The sequence below is a fragment of the Penicillium vulpinum genome (assembly GCF_028829585.1).
Source record: "Penicillium vulpinum strain IBT 29486 chromosome Unknown utg000003l_segment0_segment0, whole genome shotgun sequence".
Classification (NCBI taxonomy): Eukaryota; Fungi; Ascomycota; class Eurotiomycetes; order Eurotiales; family Aspergillaceae; genus Penicillium; species Penicillium vulpinum.
In genome coordinates, this window is record NW_026643243.1 from 6877614 (window position 1) to 6900220 (window position 22607).

At 49.5% G+C, this 22607-nt stretch overlaps 8 protein-coding genes across 8 annotated transcripts; 4 read left to right on the forward strand and 4 right to left on the reverse strand.

Moving 5' to 3' along the window:
- Positions 1-643: 643 nt before the first annotated feature.
- On the forward strand, positions 644-1900 carry N7479_007640 (F-box domain protein; the record flags this gene model as incomplete). The annotated part of the gene is made up of 2 exons (XM_057255334.1): positions 644-1062; positions 1123-1900. 2 exons carry the CDS (start codon positions 644-646, stop codon positions 1898-1900), a joined length of 1197 nt encoding a protein of 398 aa, XP_057109196.1.
- Positions 1901-2259: 359 nt separating this feature from the next.
- Positions 2260-3583, forward strand: N7479_007641 (putative HAD superfamily hydrolase; the record flags this gene model as incomplete). Its single annotated transcript, XM_057255335.1, has 3 exons — positions 2260-2390; positions 2447-2749; positions 2806-3583. The coding sequence occupies 3 exons, from the start codon at positions 2260-2262 to the stop codon at positions 3581-3583; spliced, it is 1212 nt and encodes a 403-aa protein (XP_057109197.1).
- A 417-nt stretch (positions 3584-4000) lies between these two features.
- Positions 4001-5736, forward strand: dps1 (putative aspartyl-tRNA synthetase Dps1; the record flags this gene model as incomplete). Its single annotated transcript, XM_057255336.1, has 2 exons — positions 4001-4996; positions 5059-5736. 2 exons carry the CDS (start codon positions 4001-4003, stop codon positions 5734-5736), a joined length of 1674 nt encoding a protein of 557 aa, XP_057109198.1.
- Positions 5737-6198: 462 nt separating this feature from the next.
- N7479_007643 (coatomer subunit gamma) lies at positions 6199-9336 on the reverse strand (the record flags this gene model as incomplete). The annotated part of the gene is made up of 5 exons (XM_057255337.1): positions 9120-9336; positions 8735-9045; positions 7361-8675; positions 6493-7311; positions 6199-6431 (listed from the first exon to the last, which is right to left on the reverse strand). The coding sequence occupies exons 1-5, from the start codon at positions 9193-9195 to the stop codon at positions 6199-6201; spliced, it is 2754 nt and encodes a 917-aa protein (XP_057109199.1). The 5' UTR covers positions 9196-9336.
- Positions 9337-9615: 279 nt separating this feature from the next.
- N7479_007644 (phosducin family protein) lies at positions 9616-10536 on the forward strand (the record flags this gene model as incomplete). The annotated part of the gene is made up of 4 exons (XM_057255338.1): positions 9616-9653; positions 9739-9921; positions 9990-10345; positions 10403-10536. 4 exons carry the CDS (start codon positions 9616-9618, stop codon positions 10534-10536), a joined length of 711 nt encoding a protein of 236 aa, XP_057109200.1.
- A 517-nt stretch (positions 10537-11053) lies between these two features.
- rsmA (putative bZIP transcription factor (Fcr3)) lies at positions 11054-12078 on the reverse strand (the record flags this gene model as incomplete). The annotated part of the gene is made up of 3 exons (XM_057255339.1): positions 11054-11585; positions 11668-11924; positions 11971-12078. The coding sequence occupies 3 exons, from the start codon at positions 12076-12078 to the stop codon at positions 11054-11056; spliced, it is 897 nt and encodes a 298-aa protein (XP_057109201.1).
- A 1359-nt stretch (positions 12079-13437) lies between these two features.
- N7479_007646 (casein kinase 1 family protein) lies at positions 13438-14983 on the reverse strand (the record flags this gene model as incomplete). The annotated part of the gene is made up of 4 exons (XM_057255340.1): positions 13438-13544; positions 13682-14689; positions 14743-14815; positions 14972-14983. 4 exons carry the CDS (start codon positions 14981-14983, stop codon positions 13438-13440), a joined length of 1200 nt encoding a protein of 399 aa, XP_057109202.1.
- A 1714-nt stretch (positions 14984-16697) lies between these two features.
- On the reverse strand, positions 16698-21332 carry N7479_007647 (putative cell polarity protein (Tea1); the record flags this gene model as incomplete). Its single annotated transcript, XM_057255341.1, has 3 exons — positions 16698-20548; positions 20605-21001; positions 21066-21332. The coding sequence occupies 3 exons, from the start codon at positions 21330-21332 to the stop codon at positions 16698-16700; spliced, it is 4515 nt and encodes a 1504-aa protein (XP_057109203.1).
- Between the last annotated feature and the right edge of the window lie 1275 nt (positions 21333-22607).

Below are 22607 nucleotides of genomic sequence, written 5' to 3' on the forward strand. Positions count from 1 at the left end.
GGCATGGGGAGATGAAGGTGGTAGGTATCTAGGTAGTCCTTCAGGATTGAAGGAGCTTGGGCCATACACAGACAGCAGCTCTCAATGGTTCTTGCAACAATATGACTTGACAACTTGTTTTTTGAATCTGACAAGAGGCGCATACGGTAAGATATATTTATTCAAAGGTTTATTACCATATTTCCAGTTTTCTTCCATCATAATCCTAGATATAACATTAGAACTGTATACAGGCAAGCCAAAGGCGGTATAAAATAATGTTTATTTAAGGCGGGGGAACTTGCATCTGCCGGCAAAAAAAGATAAGGATCGTCATCGGCCTATCTTTACATCTTCAATTATTGACTCTCATCCCTCATGTTTTTTTCATCATTTACGCTCCACTGATTTTCCTTGGGGCCTTTCTTTACTGGCCTCGCCTAACAGTCTTTTCTGTTCCCCTTCTCAATCAAGTGAAGGAAAATTTGCCTAACATCACACTTCACTTGAGATGACCTCTGTCTCTGCCTCTCTCGGAAGTGGTTCGGTCTCTGTGTTGCCTCTTCGTCCCTGATTGTCACGAAAAATCACACAGAACACTTCACACACACATTCATATTTTGCGATGTCTATTTAGGAACTTTCCGTTTGTTTGACTTGCAAAATGTCAAAACTGATCGATTCCTCCGAAGTCATGACTTCTCGCCGATATGTTCACCTCCCTACAGAGGTCTTGATACACATTGCTGAATTCATTTTACATGATTGTTTTAATCATGATACCCCCAGTTTTCAAGTCACACTTCAAAGGTTCTGTTCGGTCTCTCGCCAGTGGTACTCTGCTGGCATTGAATTTCTCTACTATCGACCTCAACTTGGCGAGGGGAATAGTTTCACGCTTTTCACCAACACTGTGTGCCCATCAATTCGCTCCCGAGAGCGAAAAGTGGACTTGGGCTCGCTCGTTCGGGTCCTGAACCTCGAGCAGTTGGTACATCACAGCTCCAATAGCCTAACGGCACGACTTCTAGGTCGAGTGAAGAAGAATCTACTGACATTTGTTGCTCCAAGGATCTCTTTCTCGTAAGTACATATTGACCACCACAACATTCCATCTAATACTAAACCAACTCCTTTCTCTAGGATCAACAGCCTTGCGCCTTTATCCAAGTGCAAGGAGCTTTCGTATCTTTGCCTTGACTTGGTAGCTGAGCCAATTCCGCTTTCTGCTCTCAAGAAGGCCATTAGCGGTCTAGAAAAACTGCAATCTCTTAAGCTTTCATCTTCAATGTTTATCACAGATGATGGTTCCAGTGAAGATTGGCCACCCAATCTGGAATACCTCCAGGTTGGCGGGCAATTTGATGTCGCGAAAATGCCTTCTTTCAGGTGGCCCCCCAACTTGGACGCACTGACATTTTGTGGTTGCGAGGAACTGGACGCTTCCGTCTTGGAAGATATTCTTATCAACGAGCAGCTTCGCACTACGCTTCGTCAATTGACGATCCACCGTTCCAATCGTGAGATGTTTGAGGAAGGACCATCTGATATCTTATCAAGTCTCATTGCCCTGAAGTCTCTCCGAATACCCATTGATCTGCTTTACGATCTACTCATTCTTCCTACGCCTCATGTAGCTTGTTCCTTTGTGTCCATTCGTGAGCTAGAGCTCACGGCACCATATGATGAGAATTTTTCTACGGTTATTGATCCAGATGATATGTGCAGGGCCTTGACAGTAAATATGTCTCGAGTGTGCTATCTTGGTATCAGCCCTGGGTGTCTTGGAATCCTACCTGAAGCATCACATGCCAAAATTGACAAGTGCATTTGGAAGAACATTGATAAATGTCCTGAGGAGGAACTCGATTCTCTTTTTGACTTGGGTCTCGATGTCATGGATAGGGAGCCAGCTTGCTAAGCGCCCATGCATTGTTATGCAGTTCTGCATACCTACACGTCTCTCACTATACATCAGCCTTTTTCCAGGTCATATTATTGTCCCAGCAGCTATTCTCTGAGCAATGTACAATAGCACAATCCATAAATGGAATTGATGAAGCAAAACTATTAGTTGGACCGGAGAAGATGATATATGTTTTAAGAGAATTGTACTCCGTACTCCATATTTGATTGAAAATCCTAGTCCCTTTTTTTAAGCATCAAATCAAAAGGGGTAGGTGAAGAGTGGGGAACTTCGAAGGGAAGATCTGGCCGACACGGGATCCCTGCAATGACGTACATTTCCTTTCGTACACATTCCCCAGGACCACTACCACAATGAGATCGCAAACCATTTGGCGGTCATTTGGCCTACTGCAGCGCCAATCTCTCGCTTCTCGTAAATCCACCCACCGAGCTATCCAAACAGCTACTTCTCGACCTGTCCCCAACTTCGCATTTGCATTTGAGTGAGTTTTGACCAGCGGACACAATCCACTCGATTTTTTTTTCTCACATGCCACAGCATCGATGGCGTCCTCCTCCGCGCATCGAAACCTATACCCGGCGCCGCCGACTCGCTGGCTCTCCTGAAGGAACAAGGCATACCCTTTATTCTGCTCACCAACGGCGGCGGTAAACATGAGACAGAGCGGGTCGCAGAGATTAGCGAGAAACTAGGAGTCCCCTTGGATGCTACGGATATTGTACAGAGTCACTCGCCCTTTGCTGAGCTGGTCAAGGGATCGGACGAGTCGGACGCTCTGGAACACAAGTGTGTTTTAGTGGCCGGAGGCGATGGGGATAGCTGTCGGCGCGTAGCAGAACAGTATGTCAAGGATCATTTCCTGTTGCTGAATGGTATATGCTAAGCAATGGTACCAGGTACGGTTTTAAGAATGTCGTCACCCCGGCGGATATTCTCATGGCCAACCCCGCTGTCTGGCCGTTTTCAAAGAACTTCAGCGACTATTATAAAACATTTGCTCGACCGCTTCCGACCCCTATTGACTTCAATCATCCATCGAAAAGTTTGAAGATCGACGCCGTCTTTGTGTTCAATGACCCTCGTGATTGGGCATTGGACACTCAGGTTATTATGGACCTTCTCCTCTCGTCGCAAGGCCGTATGGGCACTTTGTCCGAAAAGAACGGCCGAATCGATCTTCCCAACCATGGATACCAGCAAGATGGCCAGCCCCATCTGTACTTCTCTAACCCAGATCTGTGGTGGGCTGCGGCCTACCCCTTGCCCCGTCTTGGCCAGGGCGGATTCCGAGAAGCGCTTGAGGGAGTTTGGGCTGCGACTACAGGTGGCCCAAGCAAGGGTATTGAGTTGAAGAAGACCGTAATCGGCAAACCTTATCAATTCACCTACGAGTTTGCGGAGCGTCAATTGCTTCGGAACCGACTGAAAACCTTTGGAAGCTCTGCAGATTTCACGCCCTTGGAAAGAGTATACATGGTTGGTGATAATCCAGAGTCGGATATTCGAGGAGCCAACTCCTATCGTAGTGAAATTGGAAGTAGCTGGCACTCGATCCTTGTCCGCACTGGAGTGTACAGCGGCGGAGAGCCTGCTTGGGCTCCTCGGACAATTGCTGATGATGTGCAAAAAGGTGTTCAATGGGCACTGAAGAGCTCGAGCTGGCCTGCTGCGTAGTTGTCGAGGGATGCTGGACATTCTATGTCGATAGAAAGACCAGCGTGAATACGGCGCCAATTGTATATTTATGCGTGTTTATTCTAGATATATACCAGCGCCAAGCCACATAAGCATGTTTAACGCATTTTATTGAAGCCATCACACCATAATAAGTGTACGCATAACTGATTTACATGCATGTATACAGTCCAGCTGGTAGAGATTAGATCTGCGTCGAGCCCCCACACCGCCTACCCCTCTTAGGGCTTGATTATTCGGCGGGGTGAGTCAACGGAACACTTTTCTCTGTAGCTCTACTTACAATCAGCCTGCTGCACTAAGTCCTGCAAATTTCTCAGGATACAAAATCATTGAGGTAGGATCTACCGCCCCCAACCCAACAATTTGCTCCCCTCTAATTTTCCTCGCAGCACCATGGCCGACTCCGAATTGCCCCACCGTCCTAAGCCCGAGGCCCCCCAGGATGCCTCCGCTCCCGCCGCAGAAGGTGAGACCAAGAGCGCCAGCAAGAACGCCCTAAAGAAGGCCGCAAAGGATAAGATCAAGGCTGAGAAGGCTGCGGCCCGTGCGGCGCAAGAAAAGGCCCAGGCCGCCGCCCAGGAGGCCAACGACACGGCCAAGGATCTATACGGCCCCCTCCCAGAGAACGAAAAGCTCATCCCGGCTACACGATTCAGCGAACTCTCAGAAGAACACTACGAGAAGGAAGTGACAGTTGTGGCACGTGTGGACAATGCGCGTGTGCAGAGTGCTAAGCTTGCATTCTTGATGCTGCGCCAGCAGGGACAAAAGGTGCAGGCCGTCATCGCGGCCGCGGAGCCCATCTCGCGACAGATGATCAAGTTCACCGGCGGCTTGAACGTCAACTCGATTATCCAGGTCACCGGTACTGTGAAGAAGCCCGAGATCCCGATTTCGTCTGCCTCCATCAGCCACCTCGAGATCCACATCAGCAAGGTCTACATGATCTCCGAGGCTGCACAGATGCTCCCCATGCAAGTCAAGGATGCTGAGCGCCCACCTCCAGAGAACACCGAGGAAGATGACCAGGTTGACTCCGAGGGTACTCCCATCGTCACCCTCAAGACCCGTCTCGACAACCGGGTCCTCGATCTGCAGACCGAGACCAGCCAGGCTATCACCTGGATTTCCAGCGGTGTTTCCCAGCTCTTCGCTGAGTACATGATTAAGAGTGGCTCCCGATGGATCTCCACACCTAAGCTGGTCGGTTCCGCCACGGAAGGTGGCAGCGGTGTCTTCGAGGTGAAGTACTTCAAGCGCAATGCCTACTTGGCCCAGAGCCCCCAGCTCTACAAGCAGATGTGTATCGCTGGTGATATGGAGAACGTCTTCGAGATTGGCCCTGTATTCCGTGCGGAGCACAGCAACACCCACCGCCACTTGACCGAGGTATGACCTACTGATATGCATACTGAAACAGGAAAAACAGATTATTCTAACATGGCCTATAGTTCTCCGGTCTCGATTTCGAGAAGACCTTCCGCAGCCACTACCACGAGGTTCTGGATTTCGCCGAAGATCTCCTCGTCTTCATCCTCACCCAGCTCAAGGAGCGCTACGCATCCCAGATCGCCACTATCCAGAAGTCCTACCCCAAGGCCGGCGACTTCAAGCTTCCCAAGGACGGCAAGGCCCTGCGCATGAACTACATGGACGGAGTTGCCCTGCTCAAGGAAGCTGGCGTCGATGTCTCCGAGCAAGAGCGCTTCGAGAACGACTTCTCCACCGCCATGGAGAAGCAGCTCGGCCAGATCATCCGCGAGAAGTACGATACCGATTTCTACGTCCTCGACAAGTTCCCCATGGCTGTCCGTCCCTTCTACACCAAGGCTGATCCCGCCGACAAACGCTTCTCTAACTCGTACGATTTCTTCATGCGTGGCGAGGAGATCATGTCCGGTGCCCAGCGTATCAACGATATCAAGGAGTTGGAGGAGTCTATGCGTGCTAAGGGTCTCGAGCCTAACCAAGAGGGCTTCGAGGATTACCTCAATGCTTTCCGCCAGGGCTGCCCCCCTCACGCTGGTGGTGGTCTCGGTCTCAACCGTATTGTTATGTTCTTCCTTGGCTTGCCTAATGTTCGTTTGGCTTCGCTGTTCCCCCGTGACCCTCAGCGTCTGCGTCCTTGATTTTGTACTGTGTGACCCTATCTCATAACATTACAAGCATATAAAAACAAAATACGTCACTTTTTTTCACCCATCTATACCATTTTTTGTTTTAGTAGTGACATCATACTGTGACTAATATAAATATAAAGCGCAACTCGTCGACGTCGGAACCTTGCGAGTCGGCAGTTTGTTGTCTACATACATATTTTGATTAAACAACGGCTAGGCAGCCCTAAGAATCAAGTGGACGAGCTCAAATGTCTATATCTCAATGACTACTGCACTACGAAGAAACACCAGAAATTCCAAGGGTACATAGACATAAATATGATATGATATTTGGATGAAAAGTTGCATTGACAAGTTTTGAGGGGTGGACGACGCAATCTAACGAACCAACACACATGAAAAACATACACGCTCATGTCCCCCCAACCAGGATTAAGCACGTAACAACAAGTAGAAAAGCAAAGGAAGAGATTAAGACACAGAAGCAATGACAGTCGCAGCAACGCCCTCCTCTTCCGCCCGGACGGTGATCTTGGCAATGACACCGCCCTTGCTGGAGTAGGCCATCTTGATGATAGAAGCGACACGACCGCCGGAGACGGTCTTGCCGAACAACTTGAGCGTGTGTGTAATGTTGTTGAGGGCCACGTCGGTGCCCTCGAGGGGCTGCAGAGATAGCGCTGCAATCAGTTGCTCTGTGGCATCTGTTGGGAAAAGTATTAGTATTTACATGAGATAGAGAATATATATTGGACTTGTACGTACCGCTGATACCCTTCATGTTGCTGAGCTGTAGGGTTTCGCTTTCCTCCTCGCCGTTGGCACCAGTTTGTTCCCAGACGTGGTCGAAGCTGCCAGCGAATGTAGGGATGATATAGTCGCTGCCTGTCAGCTCGAGGTCCTCGACCTGGTACTCGTCGTCGTAGCCAGTGTCCTCTGGCTCGCCGCTCGCGGGATCGATTTCTTTGCTGGTGAACTTGAGGATATTTGTGAAGGAGGTGATGGGGACGCTGTTCTCGCCGGCGAGCTTCTTGAAAGCAACGTAGACAACACCAGGCTCGTTTGTGGGCAGTTTGGGGGCAGGAATGACGAAGTCGTCTTCCAATACGTCCTCTTCCTCTGGTGTGGCAACCACGGTAACATTCTCGAGAAGGGTATCGGGAAGTGTGTTCTTAATATCATATTGCACCACGATGTGTTCCTTGAAGATGTGCTTGACAGCCGTAACGACATATTCGGTCTCACTCTCGGAAAGCTCGACAGGTGAAGAGGACTTGAGCAAAACGCCGTAGGCCTTGATATCGGGGTACTCCATAAGTTGCTCTGCATATTTCTGGGTAGCAGAGGCGCTGGCCGCTTCGGCCATACCGCCGGCTGCCTTGCCCTTCGGGGGACCGGTCGAAGGGGCCTTGAGAGTGGGAGTGGCCGAGGTAAGCTTTTTGGTGCGCTCTTCAGCCAGGGCCTGCTCGTGTGAGACAACTGGGATGGTGGCAACATCGAAGGCAGTAGCGAAAGTCTCCTTGTCACCAGATGTCACGTACATGACAAGCTGGTGTTCAAACGTGGAAAGGGAATACATTGAGTCTAGAACCATTAGTAAATTTCCTATTGCCAGCCATGGACAAGACCTTACCGTTCTTAATGAAAGCGCTCGCCGACTCATCGTCTTCGCCCATCAGACGCAGGTTAAGCGCAGCACGGTCTCGTACCTCGTCGTCGGTGTCATCAAGACAACGGGTAAGCAGAACATGAACACTAGACTTGACTTCGGGGTCCTTCTGGCCAACACCAAACTTGGCCAAAGCGGTGACAGCAGCAGCGCGTACGATGGCGTTCTCCAATACAACGCGGTTGTAGATATAGCGGATATATTTGGTGGGATGAGAAGTCTTAGGGCCCTCAGAACCGAGCAGGTGCAGGATTCTAACCGAGAGCTTGGTGAACTCGCAGTCCTCGATGAACTCGCAAAGGTGGGCAAGCGCATCTTCCTTGCTTTCAGGGACAAACTTGATCAAATCGAACATGCTCTCAACAACAGTGCGCTTGAACTCGTATCCACCCTCGTCCCGCAGAATACCACTCAGGAAAACGAGCATACCAGCCTGCTTGCTGGGGAACTTCAAACACAAAGTGCGAATAGCCTCGACAATAGTGACCTTGAACTCGTCGGTGATATCGGCCATAAAGCCCGAGATTTGCTTCATCAAACGATCAACGCTGGCTTCGTTGCCGGTCTTAAGCAGTGTCGTAATGGCGAATGTGGCAATAGAGCGGTTCGAGTTGGAGATGAGTGACTCGATATCGGGGTTGCAGACATTGACGACGTGTGGCTTGAAAGAGGCGAAGCTGTGTAGGATACGGATGGCCGCAAACTTGGTGATTGACCGGGGGGAGGACAGGAAGAGCTGGAGAACGTGAACTGCCTGCGTTGCCTCGGCATCGGTGACATCGCGCATATCGCAAATAGCCTTGGCTGCCTCGAAGTTGACCATCTCATGCTTGTGGCGGAGCCAGCCATCCAACATCTGCATCATGGGTTTCCGGAGACCCTGGTCCTCCTCAGCCAATTTGGCCGCCAGGCGTACCAACAAAACCAGAGCAGCTGGGCTCTTGACCACACCTGCGGCACCGTACTGCTGTACCATCTTGACCAAAGACATACGATCGTGCGAGCGCATTTGATACAAAAGGCCGATGGCATGGTACTGTGTCATGAAATTCGAGTTAGAAATGGCGTGGCTCTGTGAACTGGAGGAGAAACCAAGGAATCCGGTCGATGATTTCGATGACGAGGCCGCTTCCTGTGTTTCACTCTGCCATCTCCGGACAACGTCGCGCGCAATGGGGAGGAGGTGGTAGGAAGAGACCAAAGCCGCGGAGGACACCGATGGGGTCTTGTCAACAATGGCGGTCTTGATAAGTCGCTCGATACCCTGCACTGTGGAACCCTTTGGCAATTGTCAGCAAATCCCCTCAACCATTCAAGTACTCCCGACCGACGACCTACATCAATAATGCGGCAGAGCGCTCTGATGGCATTGGCCCGGTACAAAACATCGCTTCCCATTGCAGTGTCCTTCATAATGATACTTGTCGACATGATCACATCTTCGGCGGTGCTGGCCAGTTCCTTCAAGATCAGATACACCATCTGCCGCAATGACGGGTCTTTGTTCTGGAAGAGCTTGGAGATTCCGAAGAAGAGGGTGGTAGCTTCATTCGTAGGGAACTGTTCCCCGGTGAACAAGAGGACAGCAATCTTGGTGAGCAACGTTCGGCATGTTCGCGGCGAGATAGGAGAGGAATTGAATAGGCGTGCTAGGAGAATAATCTAGTTAGCATTGAATATGTGCAGCGCATGGAGGCGCCAGGGGGTATTGTTGACTGCATACCATCTTGGAAAACGGAGGTCCGATCAAGCTTGATCATGACCTGGTCCTCATCTTCGTTTTTCTTCATGTAACTCATTTTTCCCAGCAGCTGGTATCGCACCAGCAATGAGTGGTTGCTGTCGTATTAGAAAGGTGGAGTTGGTGCAATTGGGACACGGGTCGAGTACACAGAAGCAGGGTAGGGCGGTGAAGGCGACTAAAGCATTTGCATAGCCACCCAGGAATTGAGGGTTTAAAGAAGATAAATCGGAGAAAAATACAAGAATATGATTGAGGTAAATGAGGTGGTAATGAATCTCGAACCTCAAAGCTCAGAACTTGGCTATTAGCGACAAGTTGAAGGTGGCCTTCTGTGTTGTTTGGCCCGAATCAAACACTGCAAACAGGTGGCATCATGATTGAAGGCAACGCATTTATCGCTCCAACTCCCCTCATTTTCTCCATAAATCGCTTGAATTGAACCTGATCTATACATATTTGATCATTTCAATTCACCATGCAGGTTGAAGTCAACCCTAACGAGGATACCGAGTGGTAAGCCTATTACTTGCACATACACCCCACCGCCGGCAAGGTATAAGGTAAATACAGTGCTAACCAATTATTGAATATTGTACAGGAACGATATCCTCCGCCAACATGGCATTATTCCCGAAAAGCCCAAAGATCCCGAACCTCTGATCCAAGAGGCTCTGATCGCTGCACAGCACAGAGCGCACGAGAACCGACTTGAGGACAAGGACCTTGACGAGCTGGACGCACTGGAGGACGAAGAAGATGAAGAGTTTCTCCAGAGCTATCGGTAAGCCTGTTATCTAATTTTTATATGCCCAAAAGCGACTCCTCTTGCTCACAATACCAATCAAACAGTCAAAAACGACTCGCCGAGCTCTCCACCCTCCAACAAACTAGCCTCTTCAACCAGGTCTTCCCTCTTCAGAAAGTCGATTATGCCCGTGAGGTGACAGAAGCATCGAACAGTGCTTTTGTACTGGTCAACCTCACATCTATGGGCGGAAACGTTGAATCGCGCGTGTTGACGGAGCTCTGGCGGGAGCTTGCTGCCAAATTCGGCGATATCAAGTTCTGCGAGATTCGCGCCGACATGTGTATTGAAGGGTATCCGGAGAAGAACACGCCCACGATCTTGGTATACAAGGATACCGAGATTAAGAAGCAGCTTATTACGCTCCAGCAGTTGAAGGGTCCCCGGACCAAGATTGAAGGTAAGTTCCGCTTAAGGCAAGAACCAAACATGGATTATACACTAATCGAATGCCTAGATATTGAGCGTTTGCTCGTGGAGATTGGTGCTTTGAAGGAGGGTGATGTTCGTCTGAAGAAGCGTGATAACGAGGACGACTACAAAAAAGATGATAACCTGAACGTTGAAGACTGGGATGATGACTGGGATTGATTTCCTTGCGATTGAAAATTACTGCAAATATTATGAACTGGCTTCTGTGTATATTATGAAAATATCCAAAAATATGATGACCCCCTTTTCATGTCGACTGAATAGATCAATGCTGTAAGACATACAGCGCATGTCAGACTCGATTAGAATCGAATTGCCTCATAAATGTGCTATATCTACTTTTAGTTGGGGTAAGGGCTTATAGATGACCAGTCTAGGGTTCATAATGATGGCTATCTAGGAAATATCGATGCCCAATATCAAATCCAACTCAAATTGCAAACTACGTATGCAGTGATTGCAAGATGCAAATAAACAAACCAAAAGCCAAAGTATAAATAGCCCAAACGCTCCTAATCGCAATCAAACCACATATATACCAAGTTAATAGCTCATCAGATGGTATAATCGCTGGATAATCGCTGTTCATCCTATCAATCCTAACGCCAGCATCAAATCATAATCATATCAGTAATGCCCCTAGAAGAAAAAAAAAAGGGCACCGCGGAGAAAATCATCAGATCAACTCATCACGACCAGCAGCCGCACTCTCCTCAATAGCCTTCCGAACCTGGCCCTCTTTAAAAGCAGGGCCCTGTCCATCACACTGCGACATACCCTTCAACCGCTCTGTGATATCCCCGATATCAAGCTGACCGCGCTCATACAGCTCATGTTTCTGAATAAGGTCCCACGTCGCACGCGCATCCAGCAGCTTCTCGCCCGTGGTCGGACACACAAGGAGACGGTGTTGCGGGCTTCGATGCGTGTCAGGGCCTTCGGGCATGAAGGTATCATGGAAGTCTGTAGGGGTGTACTTCATGGGGCCCGTGACAGTGGGCTCTGGATTGGCGTTTGCGCTGGCATTTCCATGGTTGGGGTGTTGTGATGTCGCGCGCAGGATTTCATTCTCAGTTGTGTACCTCGCTAGCTCGCGCTTGAGGCGCTCGTTGTCGGCTTGTAAAGTGTCGGATGCTTGTTTGAGGTTACTAACTTTGTCTTCGAGGTCGCGGACATGCTGCTCCTTGCGCTCTCGGAATGCTCGTTGACTGTGTAGCGAATGTAACTTGTTAGTGTTTGCTTTGTAGAGATGGATGTGTTAGGCCACGTTGGTTTGGTATATCAACATACGCTGCTCGATTTTGTGCCTTGCGCTTGCTTTGCGCGGGCGCTGACTCCTTTTCCTCACTGCTACTCCTTCCTAAGGTTGGGTCTGCGAATTGAGTTTCATCCCCGTCGAATGAGGTGAGGCGTGTATGCTGAGTATGGGTACCATCGCTGCTGGAAGCAGAGTGTTTGACCGATTCTGGCGGTGAATGGGGCTGTGGAACAAAGGAGGGGTTGACGGGGAATGAGGGGTCAAAGCCAGGGAAGTTTTGGTAATTATTCTGGTCGATTAGCGACAAGTCTTGAACGGGGTGGCAAAGAACTCACCAGAGGGACGAATGTATCTGCTTGCACATGGGGTTGGTCGGGGGTAGGCTGCTCATAGAGCGAGTAGCCCGAGGGCTGTGATCGGGGATCGTAGAAAGGGTAATCCATTACGGAATCTTAGATGGTTTCCAAGGTCTTCAGGGCTTGACGGAAAGTTAGGAGGTGAAGGTGGGAAAACTTTTTGAGGGAAATCTATTATCTGAAGTTTCATGTAACCACACTTGGGCGTTCCGTGTACGATCTACAGAATTCCATGTCATGACATTCTACCATTGACTTAAGTATACATCCCAAGGGTTACAAATCAAATAGAATCAGATCTCGAAAAATGTATCTATTTCAGGAGTTTTCGGTGCATGGATGGGCCAGACTTCCGATGATCTCACCGTTTTTCTACTACTAGTTATTTTTGGGACCGGGAAGTACGGATATTCGGCAGGAGTTCCAGGTCTGGCTGCCGGTTGAATAGCATTCCAGTTAGGATGAGAGTAAGCAAATTGAAAGTGCAGTGTAGAGAGAGAGCTAAGAGAAATAACTTGACACAAATCGACGCATACCACCCCGGAAGCGACCCTAACCAATGTCCGTCGCCAACCACACAAGCTTCCTTCCTGCCAGCGGGATTGCATTAGAGACCATCTGTAACAGTGATTTCTGCAAGCTTGAACAGAAATCCAGAAAGTCTGAGCAATACTCCCGAAAGCTGTCCCCGTAACTTCCCTTGGCCAGATTGAAGGCCACACCTCGTCCCCATTGAGCGTCGATAGTTCACAAATTAATCATCGCCAGGCAAACGCAAAAAAAAAGAGAAAAATCAGGGAAAAATCAAGGGCATAGAATGAGCACGTCATGAGTAAAGAAAAAAGGGGTAAGCAATGATGGGCAGCGCATCCGAGGATGCATTCAAGGATCTCCAGTACCAGCGATTAAACAATCCGACGAAAAAAAGAATTGCGGGTTGACGCCGTCGTTTGTATCTCCTTTAGTCTTGCCCTCTGGTCATTCTGACCGAAGATGCCAGGTTATAAAGAGAAACCAAAGGGCGAAGACGTAAAAATAAGCCATAATATCAGAAGCGTTTCGAGACGTGTAATCGGTTGTCCCGCAGAACGGGTACAAAAAATCCGAAAAGACAGAAAATAGTCGACAATGTTTTCGCAGGCTCAGCGCAAGATTGACCACCCAATCGGCGAAGGTTTCATGGGTCTGGAGGCGAGCAGGCGATAAACAGAGGTGAATCGAAACGGCTGAGATCGAAATCTGATCGAAAACGGGATAGGAGGGCTGTCGGGGAGTGCAGAATGAATAGAGATCCAAGAAAAAAAAACAAAGAAATATCCGAGAAGGCTGAGTGCGACATGGTCCGCTCTAGGGCGACATGAACGGGTCCCGGGTTTCTTAGTAGACAAGAATGTGAACAGACAGGAGGCACATTCGAAACGTAGCCTCACCGTCATGTAAACACGATTAGTACCACTGGGCCTCCGCTCCTTCGTCCCGCTTCGAACGGCCACCAGAAGGTCCATAACCCAAAGCAGCACCTTTCGAGGCAGAACGTAGCCTAACGCCGAAGACTATGCGATTAGTCAGATTCAGAACATAAGGGTCCTCCACGCCAGCGTCACGAAAAGCAAATCACTCAACGTAGGAGTTAAGAAAGAAGGGGTCCCTACTCGGAACCAGGTTTCATGTACTCACATCCTGTCACTACCTCCCACGGCACGGTTGGTGTCCGGAGTGTCGAGGGCACCGCGTTCGACGACCTTACGGCGCTGGCTGGAGATGGCACCTGGCTTGGCGGCACTGGTTGCTCCCATCTGGCCAGCAGCAGGCAGAGCCTGGCGGCGCTGCTGATCTTCAGCATCCTTATCCTTCTTGGAAGCGTCCACAATCATGGCGGCGTTCTTCTGGTACTTGTAGACGGTCCAGTCGAAGACGTAGTCGTACTGGAAGGACTCGCGGACGAAGAGATCGCGGAATATCTTGCGCAGGTAAGAGTAATCGGGCTTGTCGTCGAAGCGGAGCGAACGGGTGTAGTTCAGGTAAATGGCGAATTCGTTGGGGAAACCACGGCACAGAACCTCAGTGGGGGTGGTCATCTTCTTCTCCATAATGCGGTCGTACTTCTGCTTCTTGGTAGCAGCCTTCAGGCCCTGCCAGGGAAGAGAGCCACGGCAGAAGTAGAGCATGACATAACCCAGAGATTCCATGTCATCACGACGAGACTGCTCAACACCAAGATGGGTGTTGATACTGGCGTAACGGGCAGTTCCAGTGAGGTTCTTGTTCTCACGGTAAGGGATGTGGAAGTGAGTCTTGGGGTCACGGTATTTCTTGGCAAGACCGAAATCAATAACGTTGACCTGGTTGCCACGCTTTCCAATGCCCATGAGGAAGTTGTCGGGCTTAATGTCACGGTGGATGAACGACTTGGCGTGGATGTATTCGATGCGAGAAATGAGCTGATCAGCGAGGAGTAGGACGGTCTTCAACGAGAACTTGCGGTTGCAGAAGTTGAAAAGATCCTCCAGACTGGGTCCCAGCAGATCGATGACCATAGCATTGTAATCACATTCGGTACCGAACCAACGGACGAAGGGAATACCGACACCACCGGCGAGCGACTTGTAGACACGGGCTTCATATTCCAGCTGGGGGTGCTTGGCCTTGACACTCTCGAGCTTGATGGCAATCTCCTCACCGGAGATGATGTTCGTTCCTAGAAGTTATGAGTTGCTGTGCAGGGTAAAGCTAGACTGGTTGTATCCATACCGAGATAGATATCACCGAAACTACCGCTGCCGATCTTACGGCCAATGCGGTACTTGTTACCGACTCGCAAATCCTGGAGGCCATGTCAGTAAAACGCGTGGTCCGGCCGTCTTGTTGGCAATCAGAAAGTCATGGTATGATCCAAGCATAATATTCAAGTCACTTCGAAGTATTATTCCGAGTGAAAAAGAAAGCTAAAAAAAAGAAATGGGGGGTGGCTAACACTGACCATGGTCGTCATCTTGAACCGATGGGGGTACAGCGCTTAGCTGTGAGGAAGGATTTGGGGGCTAGAAGATTGAGAATATTAGATTTCGAATCCTGTTGAAGCAGAAATGATATGCAAAGCTGAGATCGATAGAGTATAAAGGGGTGTAAAAAAAAGAGGTAGAGTAGAGAGAGGGAAAGAAACAGGAAATCAGTGAGAGGGGTTGACACCACCGAGCCTCAGGCAACTTGGGAAGGCTGGGCCAGATCAAGGAAAAGGAAAGAGAAACAGACACAGAAACAGAAACAGAAAACACCAACACAGTTTCAAATGAATGATGCAATGGAATAGTAGGCAAAGGAAATGTAATAGGAAACTGAAAGTCAAAGCTAAAAAAGCAGACTCGATCTAGACATACCTGGAGATAACGGATCAAAGACGATGAGCCGGGAGGATCCGGGGATTTCAAAGAGATAGAGATATCAAGGGCAAAAGGCCTTGGAAGCAAAAAGATGATACTTTGAGAGCCCTGAGAAGAAAGGGAGGAGAGGGGGCAAGAGAGAGAGTAAGTCGGTGAGGCGGGTAGAAGGGCTAGTATTTTTTCCCTTTAATTATGCAGGGGACGGTAGTCACGCCCTCGGGAGGTTCCCATATTTACTGTCATTGGGCGTGGTATCGTAAGATTGGTATTGGGCTGCAATTTATATTCTATTGGTATACTTTGTACATACATTTTACTATATTTCATATATAAACTTTTATAAAATGATATGAGACTACATATAAGACTTCATCTTTACTTATTAAACTCATAAAAAAAGAAAGAAAACAAATTCTCTATACCTTTTCTCAATGGTGGCAATGCAATCCCTCAGCTGACCGATGATCAATGACAACTACGTGGACAGGCATCAAACATAGTATTAGGTAGACTTTCAACATTGCAGTTATACTCAATCTAGGTATATAATTATCATTTGAAACATACAATCACATTGCCTCTCGTGGGACATGATATCTGTACTGTGTTCTTGCTCATAGATCCTGAATTAACAATACCAGATATTCTAGTATGCGCGATTTTCCTCAATAGGGCAATTTATCTAAATTGTCTCAGTCTATTACGGGGAAACGTGGCAAGATCACACTTGCAATCAGTTGCTGTGATAAAAAAAAAATCAAGTTTTATACCGCAGAGTAGTTCTACATCATATGGTAAGATAGCATCGCGGCGGAGTAAGCTTGTACCTATCGAATCGGGCTGATGACAGGTCATCGTTCTCACCCAGGTATGTCGAATTTACAGAACTCCAGGATACCCTTGTCATGATCATATCAATGAAAGAAAAGAGCCTCCACAGGGCAACTAAAACGATTTTTGACTATGGATGAACAAGGAATCCGCGTGGAATATGCTACTGGTACAGCCAGAGTCCAATGAACATCGGAAAACCGGGGTATAAAAAGGGCAGCCGGGGGGGGGGGGGGGAGTAAAAACAAAGTGGAAAACGAGAAAAGGGGGGGAACAAATGAGCGCAATGGCAAATCAGAACCAGAAAAACACACACCGTCAGCGTAGAGAAGCACAGAAGGTCGAAAGTACCAATCATACATAGAAAAAAAAAGAGCGTAGAAGACACAGAAACAGGAAGGAACAAGTGTTGCAAATACACGTGCGGAACGCTCAGACGGTGCAAATTGACATATCTCAGGGCACATGGTCGTAGAACAACGGAGGGCAAGATTTTTAGATCACGTTAGAGTGCTCGGGGTGTGCAGCTCCAGTGTTCAATGGCTTGGTTTGCACATCAAACCCAGCCCGGTCATCATCGTCCAGCCTTCTCCTCCATTCTGCCAGGCTATCACTCATTAGTGCGGGTCCATCACTATTATCCTTGGTGGGAGTCCGCTCCAGATCCAGCTGGCTGCTTAGTCGGTAATTGCGGTTGGTGCTTTCCCAGTGACTACGCAAAGCGTCTAACTCGTTGGCAAGTGAGTCCAAAGCCATAGAGCCACGGTTGTCAGGGAAAGTAGAGTCCTGCGAGACATCGCTGTCCGCCCGTGCCCGTCTATTGCCTCCGCCGATTGTGTTGTTAGAGGCATTGCTGTGTGTACGCGAGATTCCATTGGAACCTTGACCATGCTGGGATTGACGGCGATAATGACCAACCGATGTTTGAACCTGCTCCAGAAGCATGTTGACCTTACGCTCTGCATCCGAAGCACGAGTTTCAAGATGGGAATTTTCTTGCTTAAGTTGGTCCAGCTCGGTGCGACTCTGGTCGGCGGCAGCGAGTAGTTCTTGCTCAAGGCGCTCCTGTTCACTTCGCGACAACTGGTTCTCAGCTGCAGCTTGATCCAGATCTTGCTTGAGCTTCGTGATCTGGCCTTCAAGAGTGGCAATAGAAGATGAAGTTCGATCTTGGAGATCGGACATCGACAACTCAAGACGAGAACGTTCAGCGTCCCACTCAGCGGAAGATCCAGATGTCTGGCTGTCTGCATTCTCAAGGTTCTTCTGAGCCACATCTAATTCAGATTGCATTTTAGCATTCTGAGTCTTATATCGGCTCAGCTCATCTTTCATACGCTTCAACATCTTTTCAGTGCCTTTGACGTAATGAACCGCTGACTGGTAATCATTCTCAAGCTGCTCAAGTTTCTCTCGGAAAGTTCGGTCGGCTTCTTGCTCGCGACTCTCAAAGCCGCTCTTCAGATCGTCATGAGCCTTGATGCTAGCCGAGAGTTGTTGTTCAAGCTCACGTAGTCTACTTTGCTCCGGAGTGCCGAATCGTGATCCAGGGGAGTCAAGCCGTGGGGACCGTCTAGTATCGCTGTTAATTCCTCGCTCACCAAGAAGATCTTTCAAAGCGGCGTGCTGAACAGCCAAAGCCCCAGCCTCTCGCTGGTGAGTCTCAAGCTGTGCCTTCAAGTCCCGATTATCCGAGGCAGCCGATTGGCTTTCTTTCATGGCGGTCTGAAGCTGTCTGCGCAATTGCAAGCCCTCACGGCTAGCTTGCTCCTGGTATGCTTCAAGGCCAGCAATTCGTTCTTCTGCACGCCGGAGCTTGTCTGAGGCTGCGTTAGCGGCTGCCTGATTTGCCTTAGCTAGAGTAGTGGACCGCTCGATCTGGGCCTCCAAAGCAGCGACGCGCTGGTCGGCACGAGAACGGAACGAGTCATTCAAGTCTGTAGAGGTTGCGCGTTCCAGCCCAGACACGAAGGCAATCTTGTGAGTTTCGGCTTCCTTGGCGTGGATTTCTGCCAACTCCTCTGCATCTCGAAGGCGACGAGTAAGGTTCTCCACTTCAGTGGTGCGTTCTTCGTGCTCTGATCGGAGCTGCAGAAGCTTTCTCTCCAGACCCTCGCGACGCTCTCGCTCCTCTTGGAACTGCTTCTCAACAAGGGCTGCCTTCGCGGCGGAGACAGAAACAGCTTCTCGGAGTTCACCAAAGCTAGAACCAAAGTCCTTCAGGCGGATTGAGGAATCCTCTATCTGTGACAACAACTCTTCTTTGTCTAGAGTTAGTTGTTGAACCGAGGCTTCGGCTTCAGCCCGCAAAAAGGCCTCTTCTCTAGAAAGAGCCTGTGCTTGGTGAAGCTCAGCGCGCAAGTTTTCGGCTTCCAGAGTATTGCTTTGCATCTCGAGCTCTGCCAGGTGTTTTCGGGTTGCCTCGTTTGTCTCTTCGGCAAGCTCCTTGGCTTGACGCTCCTGCAAAAGCTCAGTGTTCTGCACATCTAACTTAGCCTTCAACTCCGCCTGGGAGGCCAAAGCAATGGCAAGGCGACGCCCCATGTCGGTAGGTCGCTCGTCATCTCCATCCCGAGAAGCATCAGGCTGAGGCGTTCCATGTTGACTACCACTATGGGCAGCAAGCTTGGCCCGGGAATATGCGGCTTCATTGATAGCTATATCGCGTTGGTGTTCCACTTCGGCCACCCGTTTAGATGCGATTGCTGCCTGTCGATCCACAGTAGCCTGCATCTTGCTGAGGTCTGCTCTCATGGCCAAGAATGCCTCAACTAGCGGGCGATCCTCATCGCTCAGGGCTTCATTTGCCCGGTCGTCAAGTGCGGGGCTACTAGTTGCATTGGGGACATAGCCACATTTTCTTGCGAGTGCGAGTTCTGAGGCATACCAAGCATTTCGGGCTTTGGTAACCTCCAACTCCTTTATCAACGCCTCTTGGTGAGGTGTCAGTCGAGGAGACCGTGGCTCATCACCAAGAGTCTTGGAGTTGCGGAAGCTTCGAGAGTCCATTGAGCCCTCAATGCTAGCCTGCCGACCGAGGATTGATTCCTCCCCGCTATCAACAGACCCACGCTGTCGTTGAGAACGGAGCGACCGTTGTCGGCCTGGGGCACTGATCAATGGAGCTGCCTCGCCTGCTTCCATGGCCTTTGCTGATGGCTTTTGATGCTGTGTAGGAGTTCGGCGACCAGCTGATGGAGGTCCCTGGGAGTCTTGCGGACCTTCTTTCATGACTGGTGATTCTCCGCGGCGCTCGCCGTTTGCTACACGAATATCAACAGTTGGTGTGTACCCGCGATCATTCTTGGTCGGTGTCTTGCTACGAGGGTTCGCACCGGTTGGGGGGCCATTGGCTGGAGGGCCATTGCCACGAGGGCCAGGAGAGGGTGCTTGTCCAGGAGGCGGTGGACCAGCAGGTGCTTGGGCAATTGATGCCCGTGGCAGTCTAGATCCAGGTCCCAAATTCGGATTGGGGCCAAACTCCCCTGGCCTATTAGCGGCGGTACCCTGTATCATGCTCTCACGCGATGGTGTTGGTCCGCGTCGCATTTGCTGTTCCGGACCTGCGTTCTGAGCTTCCCGAGACGTGCGCCCAGAGGAGATGCCTGTTTTATCAACACTCGTCTTTCTAGTGCCTGGCTCGGGAACGCGTCCCCCGGCTTGCGAATCATTGGGGTACCGGATCTTGCTGGTATCGAGGATATACGACATGCTAAGCTCCGCGGGGTCCCTAGGAGCCGAGCTCGGTTCACCCGCCATAACAATGATCTGCTTGCCAAAAGCGGTCATACTATGACCAGATCTAGGGGATGGCGCAGGGCCCATGTTTTGGAAGGAGTACCAACGTCGAGTTGAGATGCGGAAGGCTGACAAGTCTCCCAGGTCCAGGCCTTCATCTGTGCGGCCTCCGAACACATACATCACATCGTTCACTAAGGCAGAGGCATGACCCTCCCTCGGAGCTGGGATAAAACCAACACAATCAATCTCGGTCCACAGGTTGGTAGTGAAGTCATAAGACCAGACATCATTGAACCACTGCACTCCGTTCGTGCCTCCAAACAGGAATAGCTTCTCGTTGAAACTAACAATGGTGTGATTTGTTCTGGCTGGGGGAATTTGACCCGGTGGAGGCCCACCTTCGTGGCTGTTCGGGATCAGGACCTCCCATTTATTTGCAGGGTTTTGCAACTGGTTCAAGTCGAATGCAATCAAATCATTGAAGAAGAAACCCTCGACTTGCCCACCGAAGACATAGAGTTTGGATCCTAAGATGTTCAAAGTGTGACCGTAACGCCCGGAAGGTCGAGAGCCGGGAGGGATAGCGCGGGACCATTGGCGTGAAGCTAAAAAAAAGGTGTCAGAGTCATGGTAAACATGAATAGTTCCATGCCACGCTCACATGTGTTCAAAAGATACAGAGTGTCGTCCAGAGAGTCATTCTCGTCGATTTTGGTATCACCGCCAAAGACAATGAACGCATTCCCGACAAGCAAACTGGCATGACCGACTCGCGGGCCGGGGCCTTCGGATACTGTCGCGACCTGCATACAGTTCAATCCACCACCACTACTTTCAATCATCCATAGGTCTCCCTTAACGGTTGATCCATCGATCAGGCCTCCCATCATATATATGTCTCCTTCCTTGGATGCCACCGAATTGATTGCTGCTCCATAGCGAGGAAACGGGTTCGTTTGGGGAGATGAGAAGTTTAGACGGCGCTGCGACCATGGGTAAAGGGAGGAACTGGGGCTTGGTGGGGGGATCCCATTGGGTAGTTGCTGAGATCTTTGCATCTGTCGTAGACATTAGAGCTCTGTCCTCAAAGAGCGACGAATGAATCACGACACATATACCCACCTGGGATTCTGAGTCCGCTCTCTGCCGCGGCCGTACTCCGTCTGGAGTCGACGGGCTTGTCGCTGAATGCAAAGAATTGCTGAAACTCCCGCTTGGGGTTGGCGTCTGGGAATTGGTGCCATCCCCCTTGACCCCATTCGTCATCTTAGGCGATTCAGTAGATGGAGCACCCTCAGAGGTGTGGACATTTCTAGTCGCCGGGGGGAGTGCAGCGGCCTGCTGGCTCTGCTGAGCATGAGACTTCTTCGATTTAAACAGAAAGGCCATCGTAATTATGTGGTCGTAGTCGGTCGTATCAGGGGATCTGGCGCAAAGTCAAGCTGCGCCGAATTGCGGTCTCAATCCGACACCCGAAAAGCGAAAGAATGGCGTCGTCCCGCAGAGGTGAAGTGGGAAAACCGAAGAGATAGGGGGGTTGTCTATTTCAGATGTGAAGTGGGAACCAGGAACCACTAGGAACCATAAAACGTTCCATGCACAAGCCGCTCAGCGTCCCCCAAAAAAATAAATGTGGGCAGGGGGAGCCTTCTAAACAGAAGCATTCGCACTGGGGACTCGAAAAACAAATCAAAGCGGCTAGAGCCAAGGCAAGAAAGGGGGAGGTCGAAGGCAGGAAATGTGAAAGAGGAAAAGCGAAGGTGGAAGAGATGACCGTTTCAATTTCCCGGAGATGCTCTAAGTCGAACTAGTCTTAGTTTCATTGGACATGCATACTCAGGGGCATATATACTATTACTCGAAATATTTAAAGATATTCTATCTTTGATTTAATTCAATGCTTGTCTTCTAGTTATTCATCTACTCCGTACTGCGTACATCATACTATTTCTTCATTCCTTTTCCCAGTCACTTTCCCTCCCCCAGCCTCCAGGATCCAGGATCCGAGGGGGTTTCACATTCCACTATAACATACATATCCACACAGGTCTTGAGCCTTCGCAAATTGTACCTAAATCAATATTTCACAAGAACAAGAAGAGAAAAAAAAAGAAGAAAAAAAGAAGGTTTCACAACAATGTCGCAAAGTCTTCGGAATATTTGACTACGTACATTCTAGTATTGTATTCAAGGGTTAGTTTAAATACCATCCACAGGCTTGTTAACCCTAACTATCACTATCACACTCCAATTGCTATATGCCGGGCCGAGGACTAGACCACAGTGTGAGCAACTGCAGGTCCAATGATAATTCATCCCAACACTGCATCCCCCAATTCCACAGGGCGATCCTACCCCCACAATGTACAGGAAATGCCAAGTTTACTCGTAGATTAAGGCTGTACTCCGTACAACAAACATTGTTAGGCATGTGACGTGATGAATGTCGACTCTGGAATACCTCACTGAAAAAAAAAAAATGGGTAAAGAGCCTTGAAGCTGATAGATCCAAGAGAAAAGGGGGTTCCCATGCCTATCAAAATATTCTGGCCGATCTCTCGTTTGCCGGTTCTCGGGCTTTTGTAGGGATAAAGTTGACGCTGATCTACTCTTGGTATAATCTATTATTATTGGCTACATGCCATACGAAGTACTTTGTAGTTA